The 27,487-nt window shown below is 46.2% G+C and overlaps 1 protein-coding gene across 4 annotated transcripts in view; it reads right to left on the bottom strand.

Moving 5' to 3' along the window:
- NTRK3 (neurotrophic receptor tyrosine kinase 3) overlaps nt 1–27,487 on the bottom strand; it is a 381,805-nt gene that overhangs the window by 39,851 nt on the left and 314,467 nt on the right. For all 4 annotated transcript variants that reach the window (XM_053888749.1, XM_053888744.1, XM_053888745.1 and 1 more), the window contains exons 13-15: nt 24,979–25,109; nt 15,283–15,455; nt 11,966–12,209 (exon numbers count right to left, since the gene is read on the bottom strand). In XM_053888749.1, the coding sequence (XP_053744724.1) occupies nt 11,966–12,209; nt 15,283–15,455; nt 24,979–25,109 (548 nt within the window). The remainder of the gene's footprint in view (nt 1–11,965; nt 12,210–15,282; nt 15,456–24,978; nt 25,110–27,487) is intronic.

Below are 27,487 nucleotides of genomic sequence, written 5' to 3'. Positions count from 1 at the left end.
TTTCCTAAGGTCACATAGCTCATAAACAGAAGCTCAGAATTCAAAGGCATATCTATCTACTTGACTCCAGAATTAATGGGTGTTCTGCCCACTTTTTCTCAGGTCTTCCCTCACCCCTACCTCAACTTTGTCCTGTGGGATTAGCTAGGCTAAACCTGAAAACAAAACCAACTAGGACTAAAACTCGCGTTCAAAATTTTGAATTTCAGATGCTGTACTGACCCGGTCCTCTGCCTCTTCTTCCTCCTTCCACCCAAGCTTCCCTCCCCCTCCAGTTTAGATAGAGCACCCCCTCCAGTTTAGATAGAGCACAAAGTCTTGGGTTTTGAGGACTAGGAGACAAACAATTCCCTACAGGAGGAAGTCAAGGGAACACACTGTTCTCTTTACATGCAAATATCTTAATTACAGCTGGTAAAGAAGATATTTGTATGGAAATTTATGTATCTTTATATGTTCTGTATTCAGTTTGCCTCAGAAAAAAAGAAAGGTCTTTTACACTTTGGTAACCCAAACAAGGCCTGTTCAGATACACAGAGGTGTCAGTTGACAGAGGTTCTGCTATCCTGTCCTCCATGTGAGCAGAGAAGAATGAAATGAAACAACATCTGATTCAGGAGCCTCTTGACCCTGCCTCTGTTACTGGTTTCTTTGGGATGAACTCCAGTGTAAACGTGTCTCAAGTTCTCAGGATTTTCTGATGGGTCAAATCCCTGTCTCTTTTTTTCTCCAAGTATCTGTCCCTGTGGAGGTAAGGCTGACTATGACAGAATCCATCCCATACCTTGCACCACCATCATGGACAGAGGATAACAACCAGATCTCAAAATTACAGGGAGATGAGACCAAGTCTAAAAGACACCACTGGGAACTGCTCTCAGAAAAAGGACATTATTTTTGGCAGGGCAAGGGAAGGAGATACGTATATGCCACTGAGTCCTCACCAGTCAAGATACACCCAATGAATAAAATACAACCAATAATCTATGAAGAGGCTATACTGGTTTCAGTGAGCTTCTTAGCATTGTACTGGTGTTGTAATGTCTGTTTTATAATATAAACCATGTTTGTCTCTACTGAAAACATAAGATGAAACAGACTTACCTTACAGCAGCTAGACGTAATTGAGGATGTCCTACTTCTAAAGGGTATTACAAATTAGAAAGAGAAAGATAAATCTCTCACTGATAATGGCTTTCCTTCACCACATCTGGAAAGAATAAGGGGGCACCTGTAGAATCCCAGGAGATGCACCACAATAGAGTGAGTAAACCATCTGTCCGGGGTGGTTTTGATGCTATTCAGCTTGGGGCCACAGGGGTGAAACAAATGACATTTAAGGCTCCTTCCAGCTTCATGTTTCTTTAAAATGGAATGATTTGGCATTTGTTCATCTGTTTCTAACACTCTAGGGATACAGACAGGGTAGGTGGCCAGTGCATTTGTGAAACATCCATCCTGACCCTCGATTTTACTGTTATTCTTTTTTCAAGGTGATGATGCAAAACTGCAAGAGACTCTGGGTACCCAGGCCTTGGCCTTCAGTTGACCTTCCAGGCCCCACTGATTCTGATGGCTTCTCTTCCATACTCCACTGCTACTACCAGAGCACAAGGCCTCATTGCTTCTTGCTTGGACTATTGCCACAGATGGCACTATGCCTTGGTGGTCCTGGTTCCCTGCAGCCCACCCTCCACGCCACTGCCCGATGACCCGTCCTCACATGCAGCCTCATTTACACTAAAACAGATGATGTAACTTTCCACGACAGTCCACTGGCACCCACACCAAAACAGCTGGACTTCCGAGGCCTGCCGCAGTGGCCCAGTCCTTCCTTTACAAACATTTCCTTCCGCGTGTCTGCACTTTCGGCCCACTGAGTGACACACTGTTCTAGGTCACCCTCCTGGTGTGCCAGCCTCCAAGCTACCTCCATGCCTTTGCTCATGCTAACCTCCCCCGACGGGAGTGCCCTCCTAAAATTCAACCCACTGACCCCCCTTCAACCCCTTAAGATCCACATCATCCCTCTGATTAAATGGGCCTTTGAAATTGGTAATGGTAACCCCTTTGTATGAGTTTTCCTCCCTCTGGCCTGTTGGGGAGTTACAAATTTTCATCTTGTTTTATATTCCCTGCAAAAAAATTTAATTTCCTTGGGAACACAGACTGCATTCTATTCATCCTTACACATAGTCAGGGAATTGAATTGAATTCTGTTCCCAACATGTGGACTTTCTCAATGGCTAGAGGATTTGGCACGAAGGGAAACGAACCAGCATGGACAAAGTTCAGCAGATGTACAAAGTGGATTCTTCATCATAAGGCCTAAGGCTCTCACACTGACTTTGCTGTTGAGAAATCTCGGGGTCTTGAAAATATCACCAACCCTTTCTAAGGCTCTTCCATAAAATGGAGGCTAATAATCCCTGGCAGCTTACTTCTTCCCTGCAAGGTCTCAGAAGACCTTCTTCCTTTCCAGGCAGAACATTAAGAGGCTGGTGTGCAAGCACAAACCCCCACAATCAGCATGTGTAAAATGAGCATTTCTCTTTCAGCTGGTTTGAGTGTGAGGGTTTACATGGTCAGCTGATGAGCCGCAGAAAGGCAGGAAAATCAGGTGATATTCAAAGCCAGCTATTCATTCACTGATTCCCTGCTGCTACCAGTCTTGTTCTCATCATCACTATTACGTGTGGCTGGAACACATAGATCTGCCCTAAATCTTAACTGGGGATCCCAGTGCTTAGCCCTGCAGGGCATGGAAGTCCCTCCACAAAGTACTGCAAGAGCTCCATGACTGAGTGCAGGTAAGAGATAGAAGAATGCCATGGCCCCATGTTCTTCTACTTCAACTAAAGCACTTTTCTCTCTCTCTCCCCCTATCTACCTTCTCTCTCTCTCTCTCTCTCTCTCTCTCTCTCTCTCTCTCTCTCTCTATCTTATAAGGGTCCATCTGAAGAAAAGATTTACTGCTATAAAAAATGTGTTGGAAAACTATGCAACGAATCCAACCTTGTAAGTTGAGAAGCAAGAGTACTGACCTAAAGTCAGTATCACCAAAGTAAGTGAGGGGCTGAACCAGAACTCAGCCCTTTAAGCCCTATCCAGGAAAAGGATCAGTGAAGGCATCAATGTATCTAAAGATGAAAAGGCAGAAACCCACCAAAGTCCAAACCATGAGTTCCCAGGAGGTGACAGAAAACAATGCTATTGGTGTGGCCAGTCTCCTGTGAAGAGGTGAGAAACCTCAAGACAATGACAAAGACAGACAGGAAGTACCTACGTTGCATATGATAAATTCAGGTCGATGGCCAGAAACATATTTATATCATGTCTGTGGTCACAGCAGGGACTAAATCTTCCTGCCTTCTAGTCACCACATTAGTCATGGGACCCCATAAGCAAAGATGGAAGAACACTCCCCAGCACTAGCATTCCTAAACCCCTGTGGGGAGATGCCCAAAATAACTTCTTCACTTTGTTGCTGGAGTCCCATCGATTGTACCTCAACTTCCTGGTCATCATGTCCTCTCCAAATCATCTTCATACCAGATTGCTGGAGTGTGCCATGGCTCAAAACACCAGGCCCCACCCTATATTCACTTCTGAATTTTGTGGAATGCTCTCATTGCAGGTAGATGTCCACAGCACTACCACTGTGTTGGAATAGGAATAACACAGTCTAGGAAAGTTGAAGGTTTGGAAGTGCTGAGATGGACAAAAGAATCCAAGTAATTCCCACCACTGATAAAACATCAAGAAAGTCTTTCCAACAATTCTTATGCCCATCAGGCTGATTTTTGTCCAATTACCTTAAATATCCCAAAGAGCTGAAGAAGAGGAAGAAAAGAAAGCAAACTTCAATCACTAAACTAGATCCAGGTATTATGGGGAGAAGCTATTTCAAGGCTGGAGGTTGTTCCCTTGTTTTATCAGGAAGGGGAAAAGGGGGCTGGGATATTGAACAGCTGTGGTCCAGGGCAAAGCAATAACAGAGAGTGCTTAAGGGGACGTCGGCTTTATTCTTGTATCTTCAGCCCTGTCTCCCTTCTTTTCTAAAGAAACCAAGCCTCGGGCTCAGTTATCATTACCACTAGAACTTAGCCCCATAGAAAGTAAAACCTAAAAGAGACCATAAAACCAGGATCCAAACCCCAGAACTTACAGATGAAAGTAAAGCCTCTAACTGGACGTAGAGCTGGCATTGAGACCAAGATATCCTAAATAGCAGTCCTGTCCCTCAACGAACTTGGATTCCAAAATGTCTAATATTTTTTGTATAATTACTGTGCAAATCCATTGGCTTTAATCAAGGAAACAAGGTCATAATACCTATAATCAGCATACATCTATCCTCCACACCTTCCTCCGTGTTCATTCCTTCTGTAGCTTTGTGCAGCTTAATGGGACTTAGCATTAAAGTTGTATTCAGAATTCGCTCAAGATGTGTATAACATGGCACCATGTCTACAGCAGATGTTCTGGCCAACGAAAGCTCTGAGCATGCCCAGATGTCTGCTTATAACCATGTCTCTCTGCTAGAATGGGGCACCCCCTCCCAAGGCAAAAGAAAAGAACATACACATAGTTTAGGGGCTGTGAACATGAGGAGTCCCAAGCCTTCCCTTAGCCTCCTAATCTAAGCTAGTGAACTCTAGTCCTATCAGCATCCTCTTTAAAGACAGTGACCAATGACTGCACAGTTGCAAAATATTCCTGTAAGAGTCTGGAATTACAGGTTGCTCATAAAGTTGAGTTCCTCAAGAACCTCTTATAGCCCACCTATCCCTCTTCCAGAACACAGGGAACTCTGGAGTTCTGGAGCCTCTGAAAGGTGAATTAAGGATTGCCCTGGGGCAGAGAGATCCAAAGAAGACAGTCTACAATAGGTAGTGGATCCCTTCACCTCCACTTCAACCAAGAAGTCCTACTGGTTTAAGGAACAACGTGGCTAAGTGCAGTGCAGTATTCTGGAGTGGGTCCTTGGACATTAAAAAGGATATTAGTGGGAAAATTGATAAAATTCAAAGTTTAGTTTCATTAACAATTTGCATCGATGTTAATTTTTTTAGTTTTAACAAATGTTGGCCATGTATCATGGACAACAGGAGGAAAAACTGGGTGAAATACATATGGGAACTCTCTTTATGATCTTTGCAACTTTTCTGTCAATCTAAAATTACTCCAAATAAAAATGTATCTATAAAAAAAGGAAATGGGGGGCACCTGGGTGGCTCAGTTGGTTGAGTGTCTGACTTTGGCTCAGGTCATGATCTTGCAGCTCATGAGTTCAAGCCCCATGTTGGGCTCTGTTCTGATGGCTCAGAGCCTGGAGCTTGCTTCAGATTCTGTGTCTCCCTCTCTCCACCCCTTCCCCACTCATGCTCTGTCTCTCTCTCTGTCTCTCAAAGATGAATAAACGTTAAAAACGTTAAAAAAAATTTTAATAAAAAAAAAAAAGAAATGGGACCATCACTTTCCTTAGGAATGGAATATAGACTCCCCCTCTCCCCGCCCCAGCATAGTTCTTCTCCAGATAAATAGGAATATGGGTAACAGATTATTAGGATATTCAACAAACAGCAAGGGAACAATCAGGCCCCGTAACTGGGCTCTGGCCACTGGGCCGCCTGGATGCGATGCTCATCTTCTGATAGAATCAATTTTCCTACCATGGTGCCTGGGCCTACTAAGGAAAACCTAATGGCCGAAAGCCCAGAGACAAGTCTGCCTAAGCCCTCTCCAAAATGGGTCTCCATCCCTCAAGGAGCAGTATTCCCAGCTACTAATCCTCTTCCAGGCAGTTAGGCAGGGTGTCAGGACATAGTATTCTTGGCCTTGGAGGAAAGATCTTAAGACTCAGGGCAGTTGGCAGCCACTTGCCTAGGTGGGGATGAACAGTTGTGAAAGACCCATCCTTTTAGCGCTGTTTCAGATTTCCAACTAGGGGGACACCTACTGGAGTAACAACTGGAATGCTCTCCAGCCTGCATCCCACCCCTTGGGAGGAATAACTTCTCTGATTGGTGAGGGCCAGCATACAGGCCACATCCTTTCCCCCTTCTGATGGGCATCTGTCTATCTACAGAGAACAGAAATGAGCCACAAGAGTTCTGCCCTATTAGAGCAAAGCCTGAAATATTCCCAGGCTGCCATGACTGGACAGAAAGTCTAGACTGGGAATTCAATACGAGGAAGCTCATTGTTGTTGCCCAGCGAGGCCACCATCTGCAACTATTCTATCATGATACAAGAGCACATTATAATCTCCATCTGTCTGGATTCTGTGTCTCAAAGGGCTCAGAACTCAGCATCTGAGCAGGGAAGAGGTGTGCCAGATACTGGGTGAGCCTCCCAAAACCCCAACAAAGAGCAAGGGGTATTGATGTCTCTATGTAATCCTGCAAGTCAGCTGGCTTAAATCACCATCACTAGTTTTTAAGGGTAAAAGTAAATTACAAGTTCTTTCACAGCTCTGGCTCCTCCTCCACACACTTCCAGCTATTTGGCTTCCATCTAAGGGCCTCTCTCCACGTAATACAAAAAACGAATTAATTAGTCAACAAAACTTTGAGAATGTATTTTATTTTCAATTAACTTGGACTCCCTTTGATTTAGAACATTCCCCCTTTCCCCACTTAGTCAACTGAAAGTGTTTTCTTGTTGGTATGCCTTTTTTTTTTTTGCTTTCCAGGGGGGATGAATGGAAGCACCAAGATGGCAGGTGGGGCCAAGCTCCCCCATTGTTTACAAATGTCACGTGATACCCAGACTTTGCAAGCAGAGGATAAAAGAGGCACCTCAGGATAATCTCTCCATCTTCAGGATGGGAATAGCAGTAGAAAGTAAGTCTATCTTATCTTAACCTTCCTGATACATCATCAGACATGGAATGATATGCCATTAGAATGGAATGTTGGAAGAGAAAGGAGTTTTGCTTCACCCATAACGTGGCAGAGATTGCCAGCTGCTCACTACCACCCATGTTCTTCTCTTCTACCTGAGAACACAGTTACACTCCATTTCTCAGCCTCCCTTACAAACAATGAGACCATGCATGTGATTGGGTTCTTGCCGTAAGAGACAGGCCCCTCTTCCAGATCAGACCCATTAACCACACGCATTCTTTCGTGTCCATTTCCCCCTTCCAGCTGTGGAATGGGGATGGATGCCTACGGTGACCAAGGACACCACACAAAGAAGAGGGTAGAGCTCCAGCAGCCTGAACAACTGCACAAAGGAGGGCTACTTCTCCAACAAGTTCACCTGCTCATACTGGTATATGACCTACAAATAGGCTTCTATTTGTGTGGGAACCAATATATATACATTTGCATCTATTCACTATAGCAGGTGGCCTAGCTTAACTAATACACTTGGGTAAGCCTTATTCAAAATGCCCATTTTGGGATTAGGAAGACATTGTATTTTAGCTCCAATAATAGTAACACTAATTAATATTTATTTAACATTTATTATCTCAAGAGCTTTATATTCATTAAGTCTTAATCCTTACAGTAAATGCATATGATATGGACTAGTAGCCCCATTTTACAGTTGGGGACGCTGAAAGATTAAATACCTTGCCCAAGGTTATCCAGCCTGGAAATATAGGAGCTGGGATGCAAACCAGGTAATGTGGGCCCAAGAGCCTATACTTTTCATCACTGGCCATGGGGGCACCATGGCATCCACGAAATCAAATATTCTACCAGTTAAATCAGTTTATTCTAGATTATTCCCACATCCAAATGGTTACTGTTGACATCCTCCCCAGGGGTTCCCAGGCACCCGGATCTGGAATCTCTCACTCAGAACCCAGTGCCTTGTTATCAAATGCCAGACATGCCTTCTGTCCCCCTTATGTGTCTCTGCCAACATTTTGGCATACTTCCCCTCATATCTCCTGGACACTTGGCTCCACCCCCTACCAAGACTCAACTCTGACTTGGGGTCATCCTTGACTCTGACCACCACTCACCTGTGTCCTCTGGACATTGGTCCCAGGTACTTATTCTACATGCTTAGATAATGGATTCCCTACAACATCTGCAAAGACTAAGCTCCCCTAGATGGGCATCTGTTTGCCTGTCCAGACTACTCTTGGTCTGGCCTAATCTACTTCTTGCCTAACTCTGAAGCCCCATTCTGACTTCATCCATAGGCACAAAGGACAGCCAGGTGAACAGGAAGGCCCTCTCCTGGTCCTCTGGGTAAGGAGGATCAGAGCACTGGGCCCTCGGATCCTGTTTTTCCCATATTTCAGCATATCGCCTCGCCCAACAAATAAAAACATCTGCAAACATTTCTATTCTGGAATCCCAGATTCCTCCTCTTCAGGACTCTCAAAACTTTCTTTAATTCCAGATTCGACCACTGACTCCTTAGTGTTGTCTGATGTCCTGAGAAAGGTATGATGGCACCATAACCCCACCCCTGTCCAAGCCAGTTTAAAAGCCATCTCAGAAGTGTAGAGTGAATGATCCACAGGAGGGAAAGGTATCTGTCACTGGGCAGAGTCTTAAGAAGACAGAACAAATGGTCCTGGCACTCTGCTGCAGACATGTGTGTTTTCTCTTTCTAAATATGTAATAGGAAATCAGGCAGCTCACCTTTGTAAACCGTTTGCGTATCACTCATACATGAGCCAGATGGTGCTTCTTGTTTTAAGAAATTAAAAAGTTTTTAAAAAGAATGTAAGGAGGAACTTGTCTCCATCTCTCTTTGTTCTTGTGTACACATCATGGAATCTGCACTGGGCAGACGAACACTTGTATATGTGAGTGTGCACCTGTATACACACACACACACACACACACACACACACACACACACACACACACAAGCTCGAATCATCTGCATTTAACTGAATTAGGCATAAGAAGCCAGCAAACTCCTAGGCTCAACAGATTTCCGTAACCTACAGTAGCAGAGAGGTGCCAGTTTGTCCCGGATGTCGGCTTGCTGAGAGAATCCTTCAGTGTTCTTGCTATATAATAAATCACTGCATTCCCCCCAGAGCCTCAGCTGGTATACCAAACAAAAAGAAATGTTTTGTAAATCACCTGAACATGGACTTCACTCTAAGATTATGAGGACCATATAAACACTAACCAGAGGAACAGGCAAGTACTGATGATCCAGTATTTCTATCGAAGTCGAAACCCTGGGAAGGACATTTTCCAGAGGTGGTCAACTTAAAAACCCTACTCCTCTGGGGCAGCTGCATGATCCCAGTTTATTTTCCAGTGGTCAGGAGGCCCTCCTGTCTGACCTGAGAATTACATCTGGAAACCAGATTATCCCTGTGGCTCTCCTGCCTTGGGTATGAAGGGGGACTAAGGGAGATAGTATAAGCAATGGTTTATCCATTAAGTAGTGTATTCCAGGCTCTTTACACAAATTAACTTGCTTAACACCAAAATAACTCTGCAAGAGACTATGTTTGTCCCCATTTTTTAAAATAAGAAAATTAAAGAGAGTTTAGGGGAAGTGTGTTGGGGTCCCATGGCTGCTAATGGTGGCATTAGGTAAGATTAGGTCCCAACGCAGAATACCTTTGTCACCCTCGTATCTTCCAACATGGATAACAAGACTTCAAAGTTCATTACTGATGTGACCTCTGGGAAATCTACTTCTGCCTTTTGTTTTACAGAAAGTGAGGGCGGGGGAGCTGTGCATCGTTTAGGACATCGTGAGCAACTGAACATGAAGACACGATACAGGCTGCTCCCGGAATATGGAGAGTATAATATCTACCCACCATCAGTGGGATGCGCAGTTTTCCCGCGGTGCACTGTTTTTACTACCATAACTCTCTTTTTTATTTCATACTCCTTGGGACCAAAGACACATTTTCAAGCCAGCTGGCCTCAGCTTATGCCTGGCTTAGAACTCATGAAAAAAGCAATTGCAGATACCTGGAGAGTGGACGTTTTCCCCCTCACTCTCCCTTCCTCAAATTCCAATCAGCCCTGGCGCCCACAGGAAGGAGATGGATCTGCCCCTTGTTGCTCTCCCAGGAGTAAAGAGCATCAGTTCTTAGTTGTTAAAGCAAGAGGAAAGCCGTGTCATTTGGTGACTGATAGAGGTGATTTTTTTTCTTTACTCTTCTGAATCAGAATCAAGAAATAGTAAGTGCACTCCTTGAAGTGAGCTTGAAAGCTGAGTCTGCACACATTCTGGTCAGATATTATTTCCCAAGACCATGGTAAAGCCAGCTGAGAACAGATTGGCATAATCACACATCTGCCTCACACAGAAAAACGATGATCCTTCCCTTGCTTTTATCAACACCAACATAAATCCGAGCTCAGCCAGACAGGCCAGCAAACCCCATTACACAGAACGCAAAGCAATTAAATGGTGCCAACTCCAGCCAGACTCAAGAAATCTATGGCTCATGGCCCTTAGTAATGATACCAATGTCTCTCTTGGAAATGAGTGAAAAAATTAGTCTAGATGTTAAAGAAAGTCTCCGCTTTGGTATTTCCTGGCAGGTCTGCCCTGGCCATCCATCTGTGGCTACTGCTACATTATACTCCCTTCTCCATATCTGGGGATGTTGGATAGGGCAGGTGGCTCAAGATATGGCCCAGCTTGCTCAGATATACTACCTTCCCAGAAGCCCTTTGGTCTTCTTTGCCTCATATTCTCTCCTGATGGTATATCATCTGCCATGCTGTGGTTGTACCATGAACAAATCACTTCTAACCACAAAGGGCATTTCTTAAATATTTCATTTTTCTTCAGGCCCTGGCTAAAATGAAGTGTCTCGAGTGATCAGTTTTAATGTCTTGGGCAATGTTGTTTAGGCAAAGCCACCAGGAGCATCCAGATAGAACTGATCTGTATATGCCACCCCCAAACTCCCCACCTCCTCGTCCATCATGCCTAGGCTGACAGGACAATCATATCTGAGTTCTTCGACTCATAATATGATCATTCATTCCCTACATTCATTCCCTACAATGGCTGCCATGCCTCTTGACCTCCAGAAGTTTGTCCCACCCTTCTCTTATGCCACCTATCCAAACTCTTCACCCATTCGATGTCCCTGAAGTAAAATTTACGTATCTCGTGAGGCATGTGCCTTCCGATCGTTTTTCAGAAATCACCCGATCTTTGCATCTCAGGCTGCACCCATGTTTCCCTCTTTCAGGGTCAATGACACTCATGCCCACTTGTCCTTTCCCTGGCAATAAAAACACTGTCAAAACCACTCAAATCCATTAGAAGGGGATTTCCAAAGACTAAGGGAGAAAATAATTCTGGGAGAAAAATAAGATACCTATTAACGTATAGAAGTAAAATTGAACGTGGTATCTCCTCTCACAATCAGAAAGCTTTTTGTTAAAGCCAACCTGCATCTCTCTCAAAAGTTGGCAACAATAACATGCTTTCTTGCTTCCTCTTTCCTAAATCATTGGGGTGATCGTGCTCAGCACCTCATTAACGATTTTTGCTACTTTACTTTGGGTTCTGACTTCTCATTAAGATCTGCCTTTGAAGGCAAGATAAGCCTACCCAGTCACCAGATAATTTCAGAGAATAAAATGTGTTGTGGGTAAGGCTGGATCAGGGACTGAGGTGGAAGATGTTAAAATGTAGTACCAAGTTGAGCTTGAATATGTGTGCATTTGGGCATACACATATACGTATGGGTCCGTTTGCATGAAGAATGAGTATTGATGCAAGTAAGAACACGATGCATATGTCATTGCAACGGAAGAATATATTTGAGCTAAATGTCCAAGGGGAAGGGGGGCGTGAGCTATCGAGAGAATAATACACAGGTATGTCAAGAAGCAGAAGTGGCCAAAGGATGACCATTGCGTGTATGTCTGGGCACGGGTACGCATGTGTGTTCTCTCGAGTGACAGGGTTAATGGACAATGACAAAGACATGTGAGCGAGGTGCTAGTTCTGCTGCTGAGTCCTGCAGCTGGAAAAGCCACCTTACCCTGTAGTAATCGGTGCTGTAGACATCTCTGGACATGCCGAAGTCCCCGATCTTCACCAGCAGATTGGCTCCAACCAGGCAATTCCTGGTGGCCAGGTCCCGGTGCACAAAGTGCTGGGAGGCCAGGTACACCATGCCCGAGGCAATCTGACTGGCGATGTGGAGCATTTGGGAGAGCCCCAGCTCGCCTTTCGCCTGGCGTGGCTGCCCGTCCACAAGGATCATAGCATCTGGCCCATGGGCCCTGTGAAGGGTGGGAGAGAAGACAGGGGACAGGAGAATTCAGGAGATCAAGGGGAGTAGTCTTCTGGATGCCGTGATCTCTGGAATACGCCACAGACATGGATAAAATCTCTCCTAGCCTACTTATTGCCTAGTCTTATCTACCCAATATTACATCATGTGAGTGTGCATATGAGTACAACCAGGTTCCCAGCTAAGATGATGCAGACATACTCTAATGGATCAGGAAATACATCTACTCTTTTAAACATCTTAACGCTATTCAGGAGTTTCCTGGGTTCTAGATATCTACTACAGAATCGTTAAAAAAAAAACAATAGCTAACTCTTACAGAGCCCTTACTGTTCCAAGCACTGCTTTAAGGACCTTACATCTATTAATTTACTTAATCCTCCCACTCCAATTTTGAGATAAAGAAACTGAGGCACAAAATGATCAGATCACCCGGCCAAAGTCACAGTGGTGCTGCAGTGGCCTTATGGGTAATCAGGAGGCCGACTGAAACCAGTCGGCGTGTGGCTCCAGAGAGCTTTAAACTTCAGGAAGCATCATCCAGAGGGCCAGCTGAACAGAACCCTGGGCTCCTCCCCCTATGATTCTGATTGGCTAGGTGGAGCTTGAGTATTTGCATTTCCCACAAGTTCACGGTGCTGATGCTGCCAGTGGGCAGTCCACACCGTTGATTAGCAGGGGTCTTGAGTCCACATTCCTACCCTGACCACCACACTGCCTAGGACTGGGTAACTTTTGTTGGTGGCAGAGCCAGTTGGAGAGACCCTATGACCCTGAAGCCAAGGCCTCTGAAGCCTCGGTAGCCCCTCCATCCCAAATTAAGGCCCGGATTTGTTATCCTAATGCCTTGCCTTGTCATATCAGTCACTTTCAGTATTCACTCTTTTTTCCAGAAAGCCCAATGAGCCGTAACCATACCCAGAGCCCTTATTTATGAAGTTGTGGACCAAGGAGCCCTGGTATACAGAGAGGCCTCGGCCTGTTTTACTGCTTCTCCAATTTCCACTGAAAGGAGTCATTAAATATGAACACATTCATTTTACTGTCTCCTGTGGGATCTGCCTACTTCACCCCTCCAAAAGAGAGCTACGGCATCAGCTCACAAGGAAGGGGCCTCCGCCAGCAAGCCTGCACTCCTGTCTACCAGGAGAGGACACTGCAGCCTGCCCCTAAGAGCCACCAACTGCCTTCTAGCCTCTTTTTCTCCTCCTCCCTTATATTGGGAATGACAGTGGCACACAGAGGCACCAGGAGCTCTCTGTAGCCCTGTGTGTGGCACATGGGGCTAAAGGCACCGCTGAATCTGTGGTGAGGGCTCGGTGGAAAATGGAGCGTGTCCCTCTGACCATTCCAGGGGGTGCAAGCACAGCCTAAAGATCCTCAATGTCGAGAAACAGCACTGCCTGTGTTAGGGACTGGTTCACAGTTTTGACAAAATGGTAATTGTAATAATTTAATAGTAGCTCTCACTGACTGAAAACCCAGCTATATGGAAAACTCATCCAAGTAGTATACAAATATAATCATTCAGTACTCATAACAGCAAACGTCTGAAGCAGTTATTAACAGTCTTGTTTCCTAGGAAAGAGAATTGAGGTTTAAGAACTTGCTCTACGTTACGTGGGTAAGATGTGACAAATTCAGGATGCGAACCCGGGTCTGTCTTATGATAAGGGCTGAGTCCTCCAAGAGAGGAATAAATTTCGCTGTGAAAATCCAAGTTCAGGAGGTTCCAAACACCCTACAGATACTTTCCACTCCTCGGGGGCCGTTTTTTTGGAAATCCAGCTCATAAGAAAAGTTCATTATCTGCTACGGGCCCTTTCTATTCCCCCTTAAAACCACAGCACCCAAGGAATGTCTCACTTCAAGGACATGCTCATCAGTTTTTGGTGAGTAGCCACAGTGTTCTATTACTTACATTCGAATTCTGAAAATGCCACTATGGGCCATGGGATTCAATGGAGTTCAAAGGTGGCTAAGACCACACCCTAAGTGTCTAGGGCCTGATTGTTCAAACCTGCTTCCTGGGACCCTGAATTCCACAGATCCTCACACATGGCTGCCCCCTCCACATCTGGGCACTGCTTGGAAGTGGCAGATGTAGGAAGCTGAAGAGTATTAACTCTGCTCTAGTGGTGAGAAGCTGTCCTCCCTGGGGAAGATAGAGTCTGCCCCCCACCAGAACTTCCAACCCCTGCAACCCCACCCAGAACTTCTGGCTGGGGTTCCATTCTCTTACCAGTTCCCTCAAGAGGACCTCAAAATCCAGATGATCTAGATCCAGGTTTGGGGAAACCCTCTTACAACAAATCCGATCTTTCTAGAATAGTGCCATCCCATTGAACTTTTTATTCATAAAAATATCATATACCACACTGTCTAACATGGTAGCCACTGGCCACATGTGACTACTGAGTACTTGAAATGTGGCTAGTGCGACCAAGCAAAATGAATTTTTGAATTCTATTTAAGTAGTGTAAATTTGAATTCAAATGTCCATATGTAGCCAAGGTACTGGATAGCACGGTTATAAATTTATCCAAGGAAAATCTGCTGTTCTTTTTCAACCATCATGGCCTCCTGATGAGCTTGTAACCTCGGGCCTTCTTATTCATCATGAAAAAAGTCTCCACCACGAAGTTTTCCAGGAGGGGTGTAATTAGCTCTACTTTGTGGCACTAAGAAATGTAAGGCACAAAGTGAGAAAGCTATTCAGAGAATCAGGAGAAAGGGCGGTTCTAGAGTCTCTAAGCTGAGAGTTACAGGCTGGTAGAGGCTCCCTTCTCGGACTCATTCCAGAGCCTTCCCTTGTGGCCAGTCTACTTTGGGATCAGGAAGAAAATACTCCCTTGTCACGGCCCCCTCAATGTTACCCACAAGAAATCAGTGACGAAGGTCTGAAGCTTGCTCCTCAGGAGATGGTATGGAAGAATGAACAGCTACGCCTCATTTCTAATTCCCAGACTTAAGTGGGGGTAACTTCTGACTCCAGGTGAAGTACAGGGGTTCAGCGGAGCTGGGTAGGGGGACTAGGGGTGGGGACCGCAGTCCTTGCTTACCTGAGGAACTTGTTGAGGTCTCCGTGCTTCATGTACTCAAAGACCATGATGAGCGGGTCACCGTCGCCACACACACCGTAGAATTTGACAATATGCTCATGCTGCAGGTTGGTGAGCAACTCAGCCTCCCTCTGGAAATCCTTCCGGGCAGCCAGGGTGGGATCCTTCAGGGCCTGGAAACAATGCATGACATGCTTTTCAGCAACTGGAGGACCAGGGCCTGTCTGTTCCCCTCATGGGAATAAACGTGCCCATAATAAAGACTGGGGGTTCACAACAAATCGTGTCATCTCTCATGAAACAGAAACCAACTTTCTGACCCCGTCTCCCATCCACCAGCCAGTGATTTCAATTCATGTTCATCTCAGAGCCCTACACTCCCCCCGAAGGCTGGTGTGAATGGCAGAGGGAGGGAGCTGTGGAGGTGGAAAATCTGACAAAGGTCTCTTCCCCTAAGGCTTCCTTCAAGAAATGGTCCCACAGCTAAAAGAAACAGTGGGAAAACCACCGCCCCATTGCTTGAACTCTATAAATTAGCCTTTGCCCAGAGCCTACCAGAAATCAGGCAGACAACATAATAAAGTCTCCTTGTTCTTTCTACTCCTTGAGTTTAGATGGTGAGGGAGTACGTATTTGCAGAGAAACATGAACGTGTTGGCTTCTAGAAGGCGCCTGTGTCCTCCTAGTAGGAAGGTGAAGGAGGCACTGGAGAGTGAGTGGGGCTGCAGCTATGGGGAAGGCAGTGAACAGGAAGCAGCCTCCGGGTCCACTCAGGACCAGAATGGGGTGAAGTCCCTCCAAGTCCCAGGGCGGGATGGGGAGGTGGGCATCCGCTGGCCACTAAAATGCCACGATGTAGCCCCTGTGGGGAGGGAGAACCCAGGAAGAGCGGGAGGCATCAGACCTGCCCCAGGGCCCAGGAAGATAAATGGGCAAGCAATGGCCAGGAGGGGTGTCAGGTAGGAGTGTGGTGGCTCCAGCACAAGAAGGGGACCGTGAGACTGACGTGGAAGACGCTGAGCACATCGAGGGATCGTGGACAGGGCACTGCCACGGGGATGCAGCCATGTTAGGCCAGAGGAGCATGACCAATGAAGGAGAGGGCCCCTTCCTGCAGGAGACACGGCCTGGGCAGGTGTGCGCACACATTTCTTTGGGCTTCCTCAACTTCCCCACGAGCTCAGAAGGCAAATGGGGCCAAACAACACCCACTTCCTTCAGCCAACACGATTTAGTAACCTCACGGGACACAACACGAGGCAATGAGGGGGGGAGGGTGAAGTATGCACACTATGCTCAGATTAGTGAAATCCAGACTGGCATGAGATGGGTTTGCATCCTCTCTGCCAAGCATGTGGCCTTTTTGGTGATTTAGGCAGACTGCGCTCCCCCGTAGACCGTGGTACCACCAAAAGCCCCCCCACCCCCTCCCCCGCGGCCCCAGCGAGGTCTTTCTCCGGCCACCGCAATGCCCGTTAACTGAAATCCACAGGGCTGCCTAGGCTGACAGCGCTGTGGGAACATGAATATGCAAGCCTCATATCTAGGGGGCCCATCAGACTTCATCAGTCATTAGCACACATTACTGATGATGGACTCGGCACCAGAAGGGCCCTAAACATCACCAGCTTCCACCTGCTCCTTTCTAGAGTTGGGAGAAACTGAGGCCCAGCCCTGTCTGGGAGTCAGTCCACATTCACACATCTGAAATGACAGAGGCGTACAGTTAAACAGGACCTCAGCCCCTCTTGACCCCCAGAGTTCAGTGGCAGTGCCTCTAGCCGCGGTCTCTCAGCCAGAGGTCAAATCCACTCCAACTTCAACCAATACCACCTTTCATTCTTTTCAAAATTCGGAGCTTTCACCAAAAACGTGTTTGAGTAAACGATTCTACTATTGACAGAAATGTTGGAATTGACCCAGTGTAGCTTTCCCACGTGACAGGTCAGGAAACTGAGGTCTAGAATGGGGAAGTGACTTGCCAAAGACCATGCCAAGAAGCCATAGCTTGAATCTGGAGCCCAGGATACTTTCCTGTGCAGCGCACCTGCTGGATTAACTTACCAGATGAATCGGTCACTAGGTATGTCCCCAAGGGAACAGTGGGCACAGAAGTTAAACAGTGTGAAAGGGCAGAGGAGAAAGCCAGGAAAGGCGAGAATGTGGCCTGATGGCAGAGGGGCCAGGCCCCACAAGGATGCTGAGCTGGTGGTGCAGACCCAGACCGGAAGGAAGGTGGGCGGTCCAGTCCACCGCTGACTTTGCCGCCTCTGATCTCATGTGCGCTCCTCTTCTGCTCTGGCTGCCTTCTCAGGGAAGCTACCCGGTAATGAAGGAGTAGGCTGCTGTGTGCCCACGTCCAGCAGTAACAACGGCATTTACAAAGCCTTTTTGCTATGGGTGGAAGAAGGCAGGGTCATGGTGAGACAGGGTCCTCTTGGTGACCCAGCTCCTGAGCTGCATGGGCTGGGCCATGGGCAGAGGATGACTGCCGGTGATTTATTTATTTTCATGAAGAATAAGAGGGGGGAGAAAAAGAGGAACCCAGCATGGGTGGGATAGAGGACTACAAAGATTTATGTGAATGCTGGATTTACAAGAAGGAAAAGTAGATCAAATTTGGGGCCAGCCAAATGGCCTCTCTCCATCTCTGTAAATCATTCTCTTGCACCGTCTGGACACCAATGGCAGTCACGGGATATTTCCGTTCTCAGCTCTCAAGCAATGCCAGCCAGCGTCCCCAAGCCTGGCACCCTACACTGCCAGGAGGACAGAGGCTCCTCATTTGGGAGACGGGGCACAAAGCAACCGCTGTCTCCTAGTCTCGCCACAGCCTTTCTCTGCTGCCAGTTCCCTCTCTGCCTTCACACTGGGATTTCCGGTTCCTGGGTCCAACCTGAAGTTCCTATGTAACTGGCAAAAAGTCGGGTTTGGTATCTGGGGTCCAGGGATGCACATGGCCCCAACCCCTAGGGATAGATGCATCTGGGACAGAGATGACAGGAGGAGACTAATGAGGAGGAAAACCAGCTCAGAGACTCTCCTGCACTGTTCAGGGGCATCCACACACCCAACCCCTTCCTCGGGGCTGGGAAACCTCAAAGTGGATCACCAGTCAGTGGCACCGGTGAGCGCCAGGGGCAGAACTGGTGCTCATCACGGCTGCCAACCATTATTGCAGGGAGTTGGGTCACACCGACGGGTCTCTGAAGCCGAGGTGGCTCCTACCTAGGTCCTTTGAGCAGTATCCGTAGAACAAAGAGATCTGGAATTTGCCCCCTAACTTGTCTCCTTTCTTGTCCCCCCAAATTTGAGGACAACACACTTTCTGATCTTCCTCTCCAAGTGTGCCATCTCTCACGTTCCCCACCCACCCCCCCCAGGCCTGGGTCCCACTGGGGCCCCTTGGTCACACGGAAAGGAAGCCATCCTGATGGCAAGAACACTCAAACTTCTCAGTAGCTCCCAACTCTGTCAAGGTCATTTAACATCCTCCTCTTGTCCAGCCTCAGGGCTGCCGCCTTCCAGTTTCCTTTTCTCTTACAGGGGGGTGGGGGTGGCGCGGAGGGATAGTTCAAAGTGTTTGGTTTCATATTTCATTCGCACACCGAAACCCATTTAATATGTGCGGGGATGCACGCATTTCTAAACGTCCAAACTTTTAATATTCAAACACGCACACGTCAATTAACACTTTTTAAGTACAAAAATCATCTTTCTCTTAGTCTGAAAATCCGCAGTCACTTCTTGCTGACACTCTCAAACGATTTTATGAGAGAGGAAGATGGGTAGTTATTACAGACATGGATGCCCTTCGCTCATCTGTCTTCTTAGCTTAAAACTGGCCATTGGCTTCCTGCTGTTTTCAGGATAAAATCCAAACCCCTCAAGACAGTTGATAGGCTCCAAACGTCAGGTCTCCCCATCTCTCTCTGCCTCATTTCCTCCCATACCCTCTTCCCCTTTATTCATTACACTTCAGTCTCATTGGTCTTTCTGTCCTTTGTACCCACCAAACTTTTACCTGCTTCAGGCCCTTTGCACATGCTGTTCTTTTGGCCAGAAAAACTCTCCACCAAGTTATATCCACATGACTGGCCAAATTCACTGGTACTGTCCATTACCCTCTGAGGAACATCCTGACTGGCATCTATTATGCCCTGAATACTCACTGCTAATTGGACACTCAGACAGATACTTCTGTCCCAGAGGGGAGCTTGCCAAGGGTCAGCTCTGATTGTTTCCCAAAATCATTTATGATCCATCTGTTAATGTCATTGCTTAATGTAATGAAACGTCATAGAAAGCAATGAAATATGAGTACAAAGTGTTGGCTGTTTTTATGGAGCCTGAGATGAAGACTTTAGAGGAACCTACTAAAGGTCGGTGTTTAGAAAGTGTTAAGAATAAGAGGAAAACCTGTGTTTTTAAGAAATTGGGAAAATAGTAAAAATCTGAGATTCTGCACTAAAAATGTTTTAAGTGCCTATTCCAGTGCAAACTAACTGAAACTGGAAATCATGATTGCCCCAAACAAAAACAAAACAACTCCCCAAACTAAAGGGAACTCAAGAGCTGGCGTTCAGACAAACTGGAAGAAACAGATCATTAGATCCAAATGATTAAAACCGTCAATAACCACAACACGAATTTCCTGCAGATAAAATTAATTTCATAGGAATAGGCTGATAGCGATGTTAAAATAAGTAAATGCTCAAAGAGAGTGAAGAAATAATTATTTCAAAAAAAAAAAAAAAAACAACAACCAAGAAGGTATGCCACCAAAAGAGGGAGAAATAAAATTCAGATAACAACAACACTGTGAACCAATTAGGTATCTCGGAAGTCGATTATGTGGTTCATTGAAGTTAAAACAAAAGCCTCCACAGACAGGACAAGCGCTACACTAGATTAAACCACAAGAATTCATGACTTGGAGGAATGGGGAGACTCCCCCGGGACAGAGCGTGGAGAGACACGGGGAACCAGGAAAGCAGTGACGAGGGGCTCATCCCCTCATCTGGGAAGGAGAAGGCCTGCCTGGATCTGAGGTGGCCCCACCATCGATCCACTGCGGGTCCTTGGGCCAACTGCTTGACCTCTCTCTGTGTGCCTCAGTGTCCACTTCTGTGAAATGGGGATAGCGGTGATGCCTAATGCTTCTGGAGGCCGTGAGAACAAACCTTCACCCGCACACATTACTAAGAGCAGGGCCCAGCATATCGTGAGCACCGTAATCAGCATTCTCTGTGAGATGCTGCTGTCATCATTCTGCACATGCCCTCCTCTTCTTCTGGAAACTTCCCTTCTGGGCTCTACTGTGCTAGAATTCAGAGATGTGAGCTACAGAGGCCTGGGCGTCCCCTCTCCTCTTTCATCCCCAGGGTCTCATTCAGTGCCAGGCACATAGTAAGTGTTCAATAAATATTTATGGCATGAATAAATGGGGCATATTTTTAGGAATAAGATCAATCTTTGAAAGAAAAGTCTTTTGGGGCGCCTGGGTGGCTCAGTCGGTTGGGCGGCCGACTTCGGCTCAGGTCATGATCTCGCAGTCTGTGAGTTCGAGCCCCGTGTCGGGCTCTGTGCTGACAGCTCAGGGCCTGGAGCCTGTTTCAGATTCTGTGTCTCCCTCTCTCTGACCCTCCCCCGTTCATGCTCCGTCTCTCTCTGTCTCAAAAATAAATAAACGTTAAAAAAAAAATTAAAAAAAAAAAAGAAAGAAAAGTCTTTTATAGCACACTGAATTATTACAAAACTAATACCAGTGTTTCCTCGATGTAAGGAAAAAATTAAATATTGCCAACACCCCAGAAGGGCTCCCACTGCATGCCCCGCCCCTCCAGTATTCCTTCTCTCACCCCAAAGGTAACCACTACACTGACTTATGCAGTCCACAGTCTTGGCTTTTGTAAAATACTTGTGACTATCTAAATATAAATCCTTTACCACTAGAGTTCAGTTTTACTTGTTTTTTAAACTTGAAATAAGTGAAATTATATATATATATATAATATATATATTATATATATAAATATATATAAATAAATATATATATTTATATTATATATTATATTTATATTTATATTATATATTTATATTTATATATTTATATACTTATATATTTATATATTTATATTTATATTATATATTATAAATATATATATAAATAAATATAAATATATAAATATATATTATATATATATATAATTCCACTTATATCATCTAGCTAGCTATGTATCATACATATATGATACATAGCTAGCTAGATGATATATAGATAGATAAATAGATAGATAGATAGATAGATAGACAAATAGGTGGGTGGATGGATGGATAGATAGATGATTGATAGATTAGATGATAGATGATAGAAAGATGAGAGAGGATAATGGTAGATAGATGATAGATAGACGGATAGACAGAAAGAAAGATAGATGATAGGTAGATGATAGATGGATAGATAGAAAGATAGCAGATGAATGGATGGATGGATGGATCCATGAATGGATAGATGATAGATAGATAGATAGATAGATGATAGATGAATGGATAGATAGATAGACAGATAGACAGATAGATAAATAGGTAGGTGGATGGATGGATACATAGATGATAGACAGATGATAGATAGATGATAGATAGATAGATAGATAGATAGATAGATAGATAGAATAGATAGATGATAGAAAGATAGATGATAGATAGATGATAGATAGATAGATAGGTAGACAGATAGAATAGATAGATGATAGAAAGATAGATGATAGATAGATAGATAGATAGATAGATAGAATAGATAGATGATAGAAAGATAGATGATAGATAGATAGATAGATAGATAGATAGATAGGTAGATAATGGGTACAGGTCTAGAAGTAGCAGTGCTAGGTCACACAGTATGCTAATGTTCTAGAAGACCAAACTTTTTCAAAATGATCATACTGCTGCGCCTTCCCACTAGCACTTGGTATTGTCACCACTATGTTGTCATTCTGCTTGGTGTTCACTGGTATCTCAATATGGCCAACTTGCATTTTTCTGATGATTAATTAGGTTGGACACCTTTCTCATATTCTTATCAGCTATTGGCCATCAGAAGAGACTCTTTGAGATCTTTTGAACACATGTATTCTCTGTCAAGTGACTATTTAAAAGTGGCACCACCTATTTAAAAATATAAACCACATATTATCAGTCTTACACTACCCTTATGCACAAATTACGCTCTGTCTTGCCCTGCTCTCCTTCTTTCTTGGGTCTTCTTTTGTCTCCCCAGCAGACTACAAGCATCTTCAGAACAGAGGCTGTGACGTCTGCTCCGTCTCCCCTATTGCAACCACCGGGCAAAAGATTCTTGCCAATTGATTTAAAACCACAATTTGGGGAAAACCTAACCTTGGGTTATACTCAGATGTGTTCTCTGAAAGTCCACAATTACCCAGCACCAATATGAGAACAGCCTCAAGAGGAAGGAGCCTGCACAAAGCAGTAAAATCTAAAGAGGATGAGAAACAGGAAACACCATTTTTCGACCGTTCTCTAGAGTAAATGAGTGTCTTCTCCAGGGGCTGGAGTCTGGGTGGATCCCCTGGGCTGCAAATGTTGTAAAATCCTGGGGCACTCGTCTCCTCCACATTCCCAGACCCAAGGAGAGAAGAAAACCATCTTAAAAAGATGAACACAGAAACACATTTTCTGCATTATCCAATCCGGGTTCTGTCCTTTAACGCCTGACCACTCAGTGAGGAACGTTTCCCAAGGTTTGGGGCCATCATTTCATTTCCTGCTCAAAGCACAAAAATGTCCGTTTCATTTACCAGTCCCCAGACGGATATTGGAATGCCCAGTGGATTAGTGTCTCCCGATAAATTAAAAGTTTCAGAGCAGTGCAGAATCCTCGTTTGGAGACAAAATTAGAAATCTTTCCACTCCCCTGGTCCAAGCTGTTTAAAGACTTTCTTGCTTATCTGACCATCCTGCGTCTATGGAGGTACACTGAACAAGTTTATTCTCAGGCAGTCTAGCAATAATAATGATTAGCCTTCACAGAAAATATACTCTAGTTCCTTATTTATTTTCCAGATCCTTGGTCAGCAGACAATGCCTACTTTTGTGAAATATACATATATTTTTTCTAATAGATATGTGTGTGTGTGTGTGTGTGTGTGTGTGTGTGTGTGTGGAGAGAGAGAGAGAGAGAGAGAGCAGTTGTAACGGGTAGCATATGGCCCTCAAAGCCTAAGATATTTATTATCTGGCCCTATTAGAGAAAAGGTTCAGACCCCCTATTCTAGCTGGTCAGTGTAAGCTTAGAAGGCCATATGTCATGTGTCTAAGCACATTCAATAAGACCAACATTGAGAATGATGGTGATAATAAAAACCAGTAGCAAGTACTCTTTATTGAGCATTTACTATGTCCCAAACAATGGATGAACAATTTTACTATGTTGTGTGATTTCATCACCAATGCTTTTAAGGAAGGATATTATATTTCCCATTGTACAGATAAAGAAACTGAGGGCTGAAGATGTTAAGTGTCTTGTGTGAGGGTTGCACAGCTCATCAGTGGCAGGGTGGGGTCTCCCTCAGGCTCTCTGACTCCCCCGCTATCCCTGGGGGCTGCAGAGCATCTGTGGAGGCCGTCTGCCCTCCGTGGACAGGCAATATGCAGACACACAAGACTGTGAATATACAGACCCCAAAGTCACAGAAGCGTGGAACACTCATTAGTGGTTTGGTTGGAGCCCTCAGTGCTAAGGGCGGGACCCTTTTGAGGTCCCAGTGAGAGTCCTCATGGGGGGGTGGGGGCGGTATCTCTTGCTCTCAGCCCAGGACACCAGGCAGAATTCACCCTCCTCTCAGAGGCCTTCCTGTGGCACCCATGGAGGTCAGTCCACGCTCCAGAGCAGGGCTCCTGACACCTACTTGGCCCTTGTCTGTACAAATCATGTTCAAAGATTTGTTTAGCACTGATTTATAGGAGAAGCTGTTCTCTGCAGGCTGAGTGCGGGGTGGGGAACTGGTGGTAAGTCTCTTCTCTACCACCCCACACAATTCAGCTCCTGCACTGGTGGCCCAGCAAGACAAAAGTCCTGTGGTTCCTGGGTCCATCTAAGTACCTGCCAGGAGGCAGTTACCCTCGGGGGTCTGAACCCGGATCACATGCGTGGGGGTATAAGAAATTTTTCCGGGTTCACTCACTAGTCTCCCTGTGCTTAGTTAGTAGCTGGTCCTTCCCCACTCTTCTCCTTCTATTCCCAGTGACATCTGCTGCCCTTGACCGGGGGCTCCCAGATTCTCCTTCAGCCGCCCACCCTTCACTCAATTCTATTCCTGAGAAACGTCAAGTGACTCTCCAGGCACGGACGACACATCCTGTTGAGGTCACTGAGGAGGGAGGAGGGCCAGCTGGGGACAAGGATGGGGACCCAGGCCCTTTCACAGGCTAACGTGCTCCTCTAGCTGCGCCTCAGGCACAGACCCCTTAGGTGCCGTAGTTCTTGACTTGCAAAGTCAGAGGAAGTCGGTGTGGATCCAACGGAAATCTTGCTGCCCTTAGAGCAAGGACCCCTGATTACAATGGATGAAGAATGCCCCTTCACACCAGGAATGGAGCGAGCCTCTCCCGCCTGCTCCCCGGCCCCCAGCACCCCTTCCTCCTTCCCGGGGCCCGCAGAGCTCTGGGATTTACCTTCACGGCCACGAGCATCTTGTCCTTGGTCGGGCTGAGGTTGTAGCACTCGGCCAGGAAGACCTTGCCAAAGGCTCCCTCACCCAGTTCCCGCTTCAACACGATGTCCCTCCTCTTAATGTGCTGCACATCTGTAGGAGGGGGACAGAGGGGAGAGCAGCTGATCAGTCCTAGGCACCTGTCCTCATGACAGCAGGGGGTTCTACTTCTGGGTCCACAGCCAGGGAGAGGCAGACGCGGCCAGGAACCCCAACTCGGGCATGACAACGGGCATCATGTTGTGGTTTCAGTCTGACGCAGAACCAAATCTCACCTCTGTCCCTGACCCACCCCAAACCTGTCTAACAGCTGCCTCAGCTGGAAAACAGAATCAACAGTAGCTAAAGCACAGGATTCTGGTACAACTAGCTAGAGTTGTTGGAGAGTGTGTGTGTGTGTGTGTGTGTGTGTGCGTGCGTGCGTGCGTGCGTGCGTGTGTGTGTGATATACACACATATAGATCAGTCTCAACAGCTACTCTCATGTCACAGGAATCCCCTGGGCATAGTGCACATTCTGATTCAGTCAGTAGCTCTGAGAATCTGCACTTCTAACAAACCCTCAGGTAATGCCTGTGTGCTGTGGGCCCTTGGACCGCACTTGGAATCGTGAGGTCTCTGGGGTGTTCAAAATCAGGTTTGAATCCTGACTCCACCTCCTTGCTCGTTTTTTGGGCTTGGGGAAGTTATTTCATCCCAGTGCCTCAATGTCCTCATCTATAAAATGGGATTAACACCAATACCTTTCTTGTTGAAGTCTTGTAAAGATATGAGATAATCCATTTGAAGAGTTTGGCCCGGCACCTGGGACAATGTGTGTGTGTGTGTGTGTGTGTGTGTGTGTGTGTGTGTGTGTGTGCACGCGCACACATGCGCACACACACGATTCTTGTTATACAAGAATGGCTGTGACAATCCTAGCACGGTGCCTGGTTTGTGATAGAGATGACTCTGTGGCGGCTAAAATTATCTGGGGGAAGCCTTTACTTGACAAATCCCTCTCCCCTGGAAGACCAATGAGATCATGAAAGCCAAATCCAGAGACTGTCCCAGAACCACGGTCCAGGCAGAGAACAGCCGCGACCCCCTCCACTAATTCAGCAGGCTAAGTCCATCTGCCAGGAGAAAGCAGAGATATCACCTCAGCCATCCCAACTACTTGGAAAGAATGCTACGAAGGAATAGAACGAGCAGGGGGCTAGTGATGTAAGGCACAAGCCAGAGGTTTGCTCACTGACCTTCCCCTTAACTGTGCAACAGGCAGAAGCCCACTAAACATCTGTATTAACACTACAAAGAGCATTGCAGAGCCAGGAAAGAGGATTGTCTCAAATGACCTTGTCACAAACTGAAAACCGAAGACAGAGGACTATGGCAGACTGTCCCCATGAGCGAGGACATATGTGACAGGAACAGACGAGGGTGGCTGCAAGGCTTTGCTTAGTGTTTTGGTTGGCTTGGGAATTCCTTTCAGAATAGACTATACAAACCTCTTTGTTTTTGTTTTTGTTTTGTTTTTTCCTATCAGAATTCTTGGTCTCCCCACGGTGTCCCAGATGACCCGCGGATCTGTGGGAGGAAGCATTTACAGAGCATTTTTCTCTCCTCCCCCGCAAGACAGAGCTGCAGGCTCCCGGTGGCTGGTGGCCGCTCCTCACGGGCCACGTGACTGCCAGGTGGCTGCCGTGCTCTGCAGGGCTTTGCCCCAGTCTTCGCAACAAGGGAATTAAAAATTGGTTCCCTTCTTTACACCCTCTGTTGCTATTTCTTAGCCTCTGAGGAATGGTATTTGTCGGCCTTGAAGGGGAAGGCTAAAGAGTCTCCCACTGAGACAAAATGGGAGGTCAGGACCTGTCTCGGGGGAGGCCATCTGCTCATCACGGCATAATCATTCCCGGGTGACTAGTGATGACGCACGGGGTCCTGCAAGGTGAGCATCCTGGCGTGGCCGCGGAGCGGAAATGGGCTGGGAAGGCAGCTTTATAAGGCCACGTCTGCACTTCTGAATGTCGCAAGGACTGGTAAGGAAAGAGAGGTCAGGGGCACCTGGATCGAGACCTGGATCCTCCACACAGTATGGGCTTGGGCGCCTCACAAAGCATCTTAGGACTCAGTTTCCTTATCTATAAAATGGGTGTGGGAAGATAACACAAGTTCCACTTACCTACTACATGAGCCATTGCGTATGAAGGTTTGTAATTCCTTAAGTCTTCGTAAGTGTTGCATCATTATGGATATTATTTTACAAGCAGGAGAAACAAGGGACAAGTCAGGAGTCCCCAGCTGACGGCTGAGACGGGACTAGAATCCAGAGCATCAGGACAGGCCAGAGTGGCCAAACCACTAGGGACAAGCTCCCTTTGGCCCCAGACCCCACCCCAGACCCCAACCTCCCTCGGCACTGTAAGAGGGCAGTGTTGTTCTCAAATCTGAGCTGCCACAGAATCATCTAGAAGGCTCGTTAGAGCAAA

Source organism: Panthera pardus, unplaced genomic scaffold (assembly GCF_024362965.1).
Source record: "Panthera pardus isolate Hobbes unplaced genomic scaffold, ASM2436296v1 HiC_scaffold_24, whole genome shotgun sequence".
Taxonomy (NCBI): Eukaryota; Metazoa; Chordata; class Mammalia; order Carnivora; family Felidae; genus Panthera; species Panthera pardus.
This window is presented reverse-complemented; position numbering and strand designations above follow the sequence as displayed.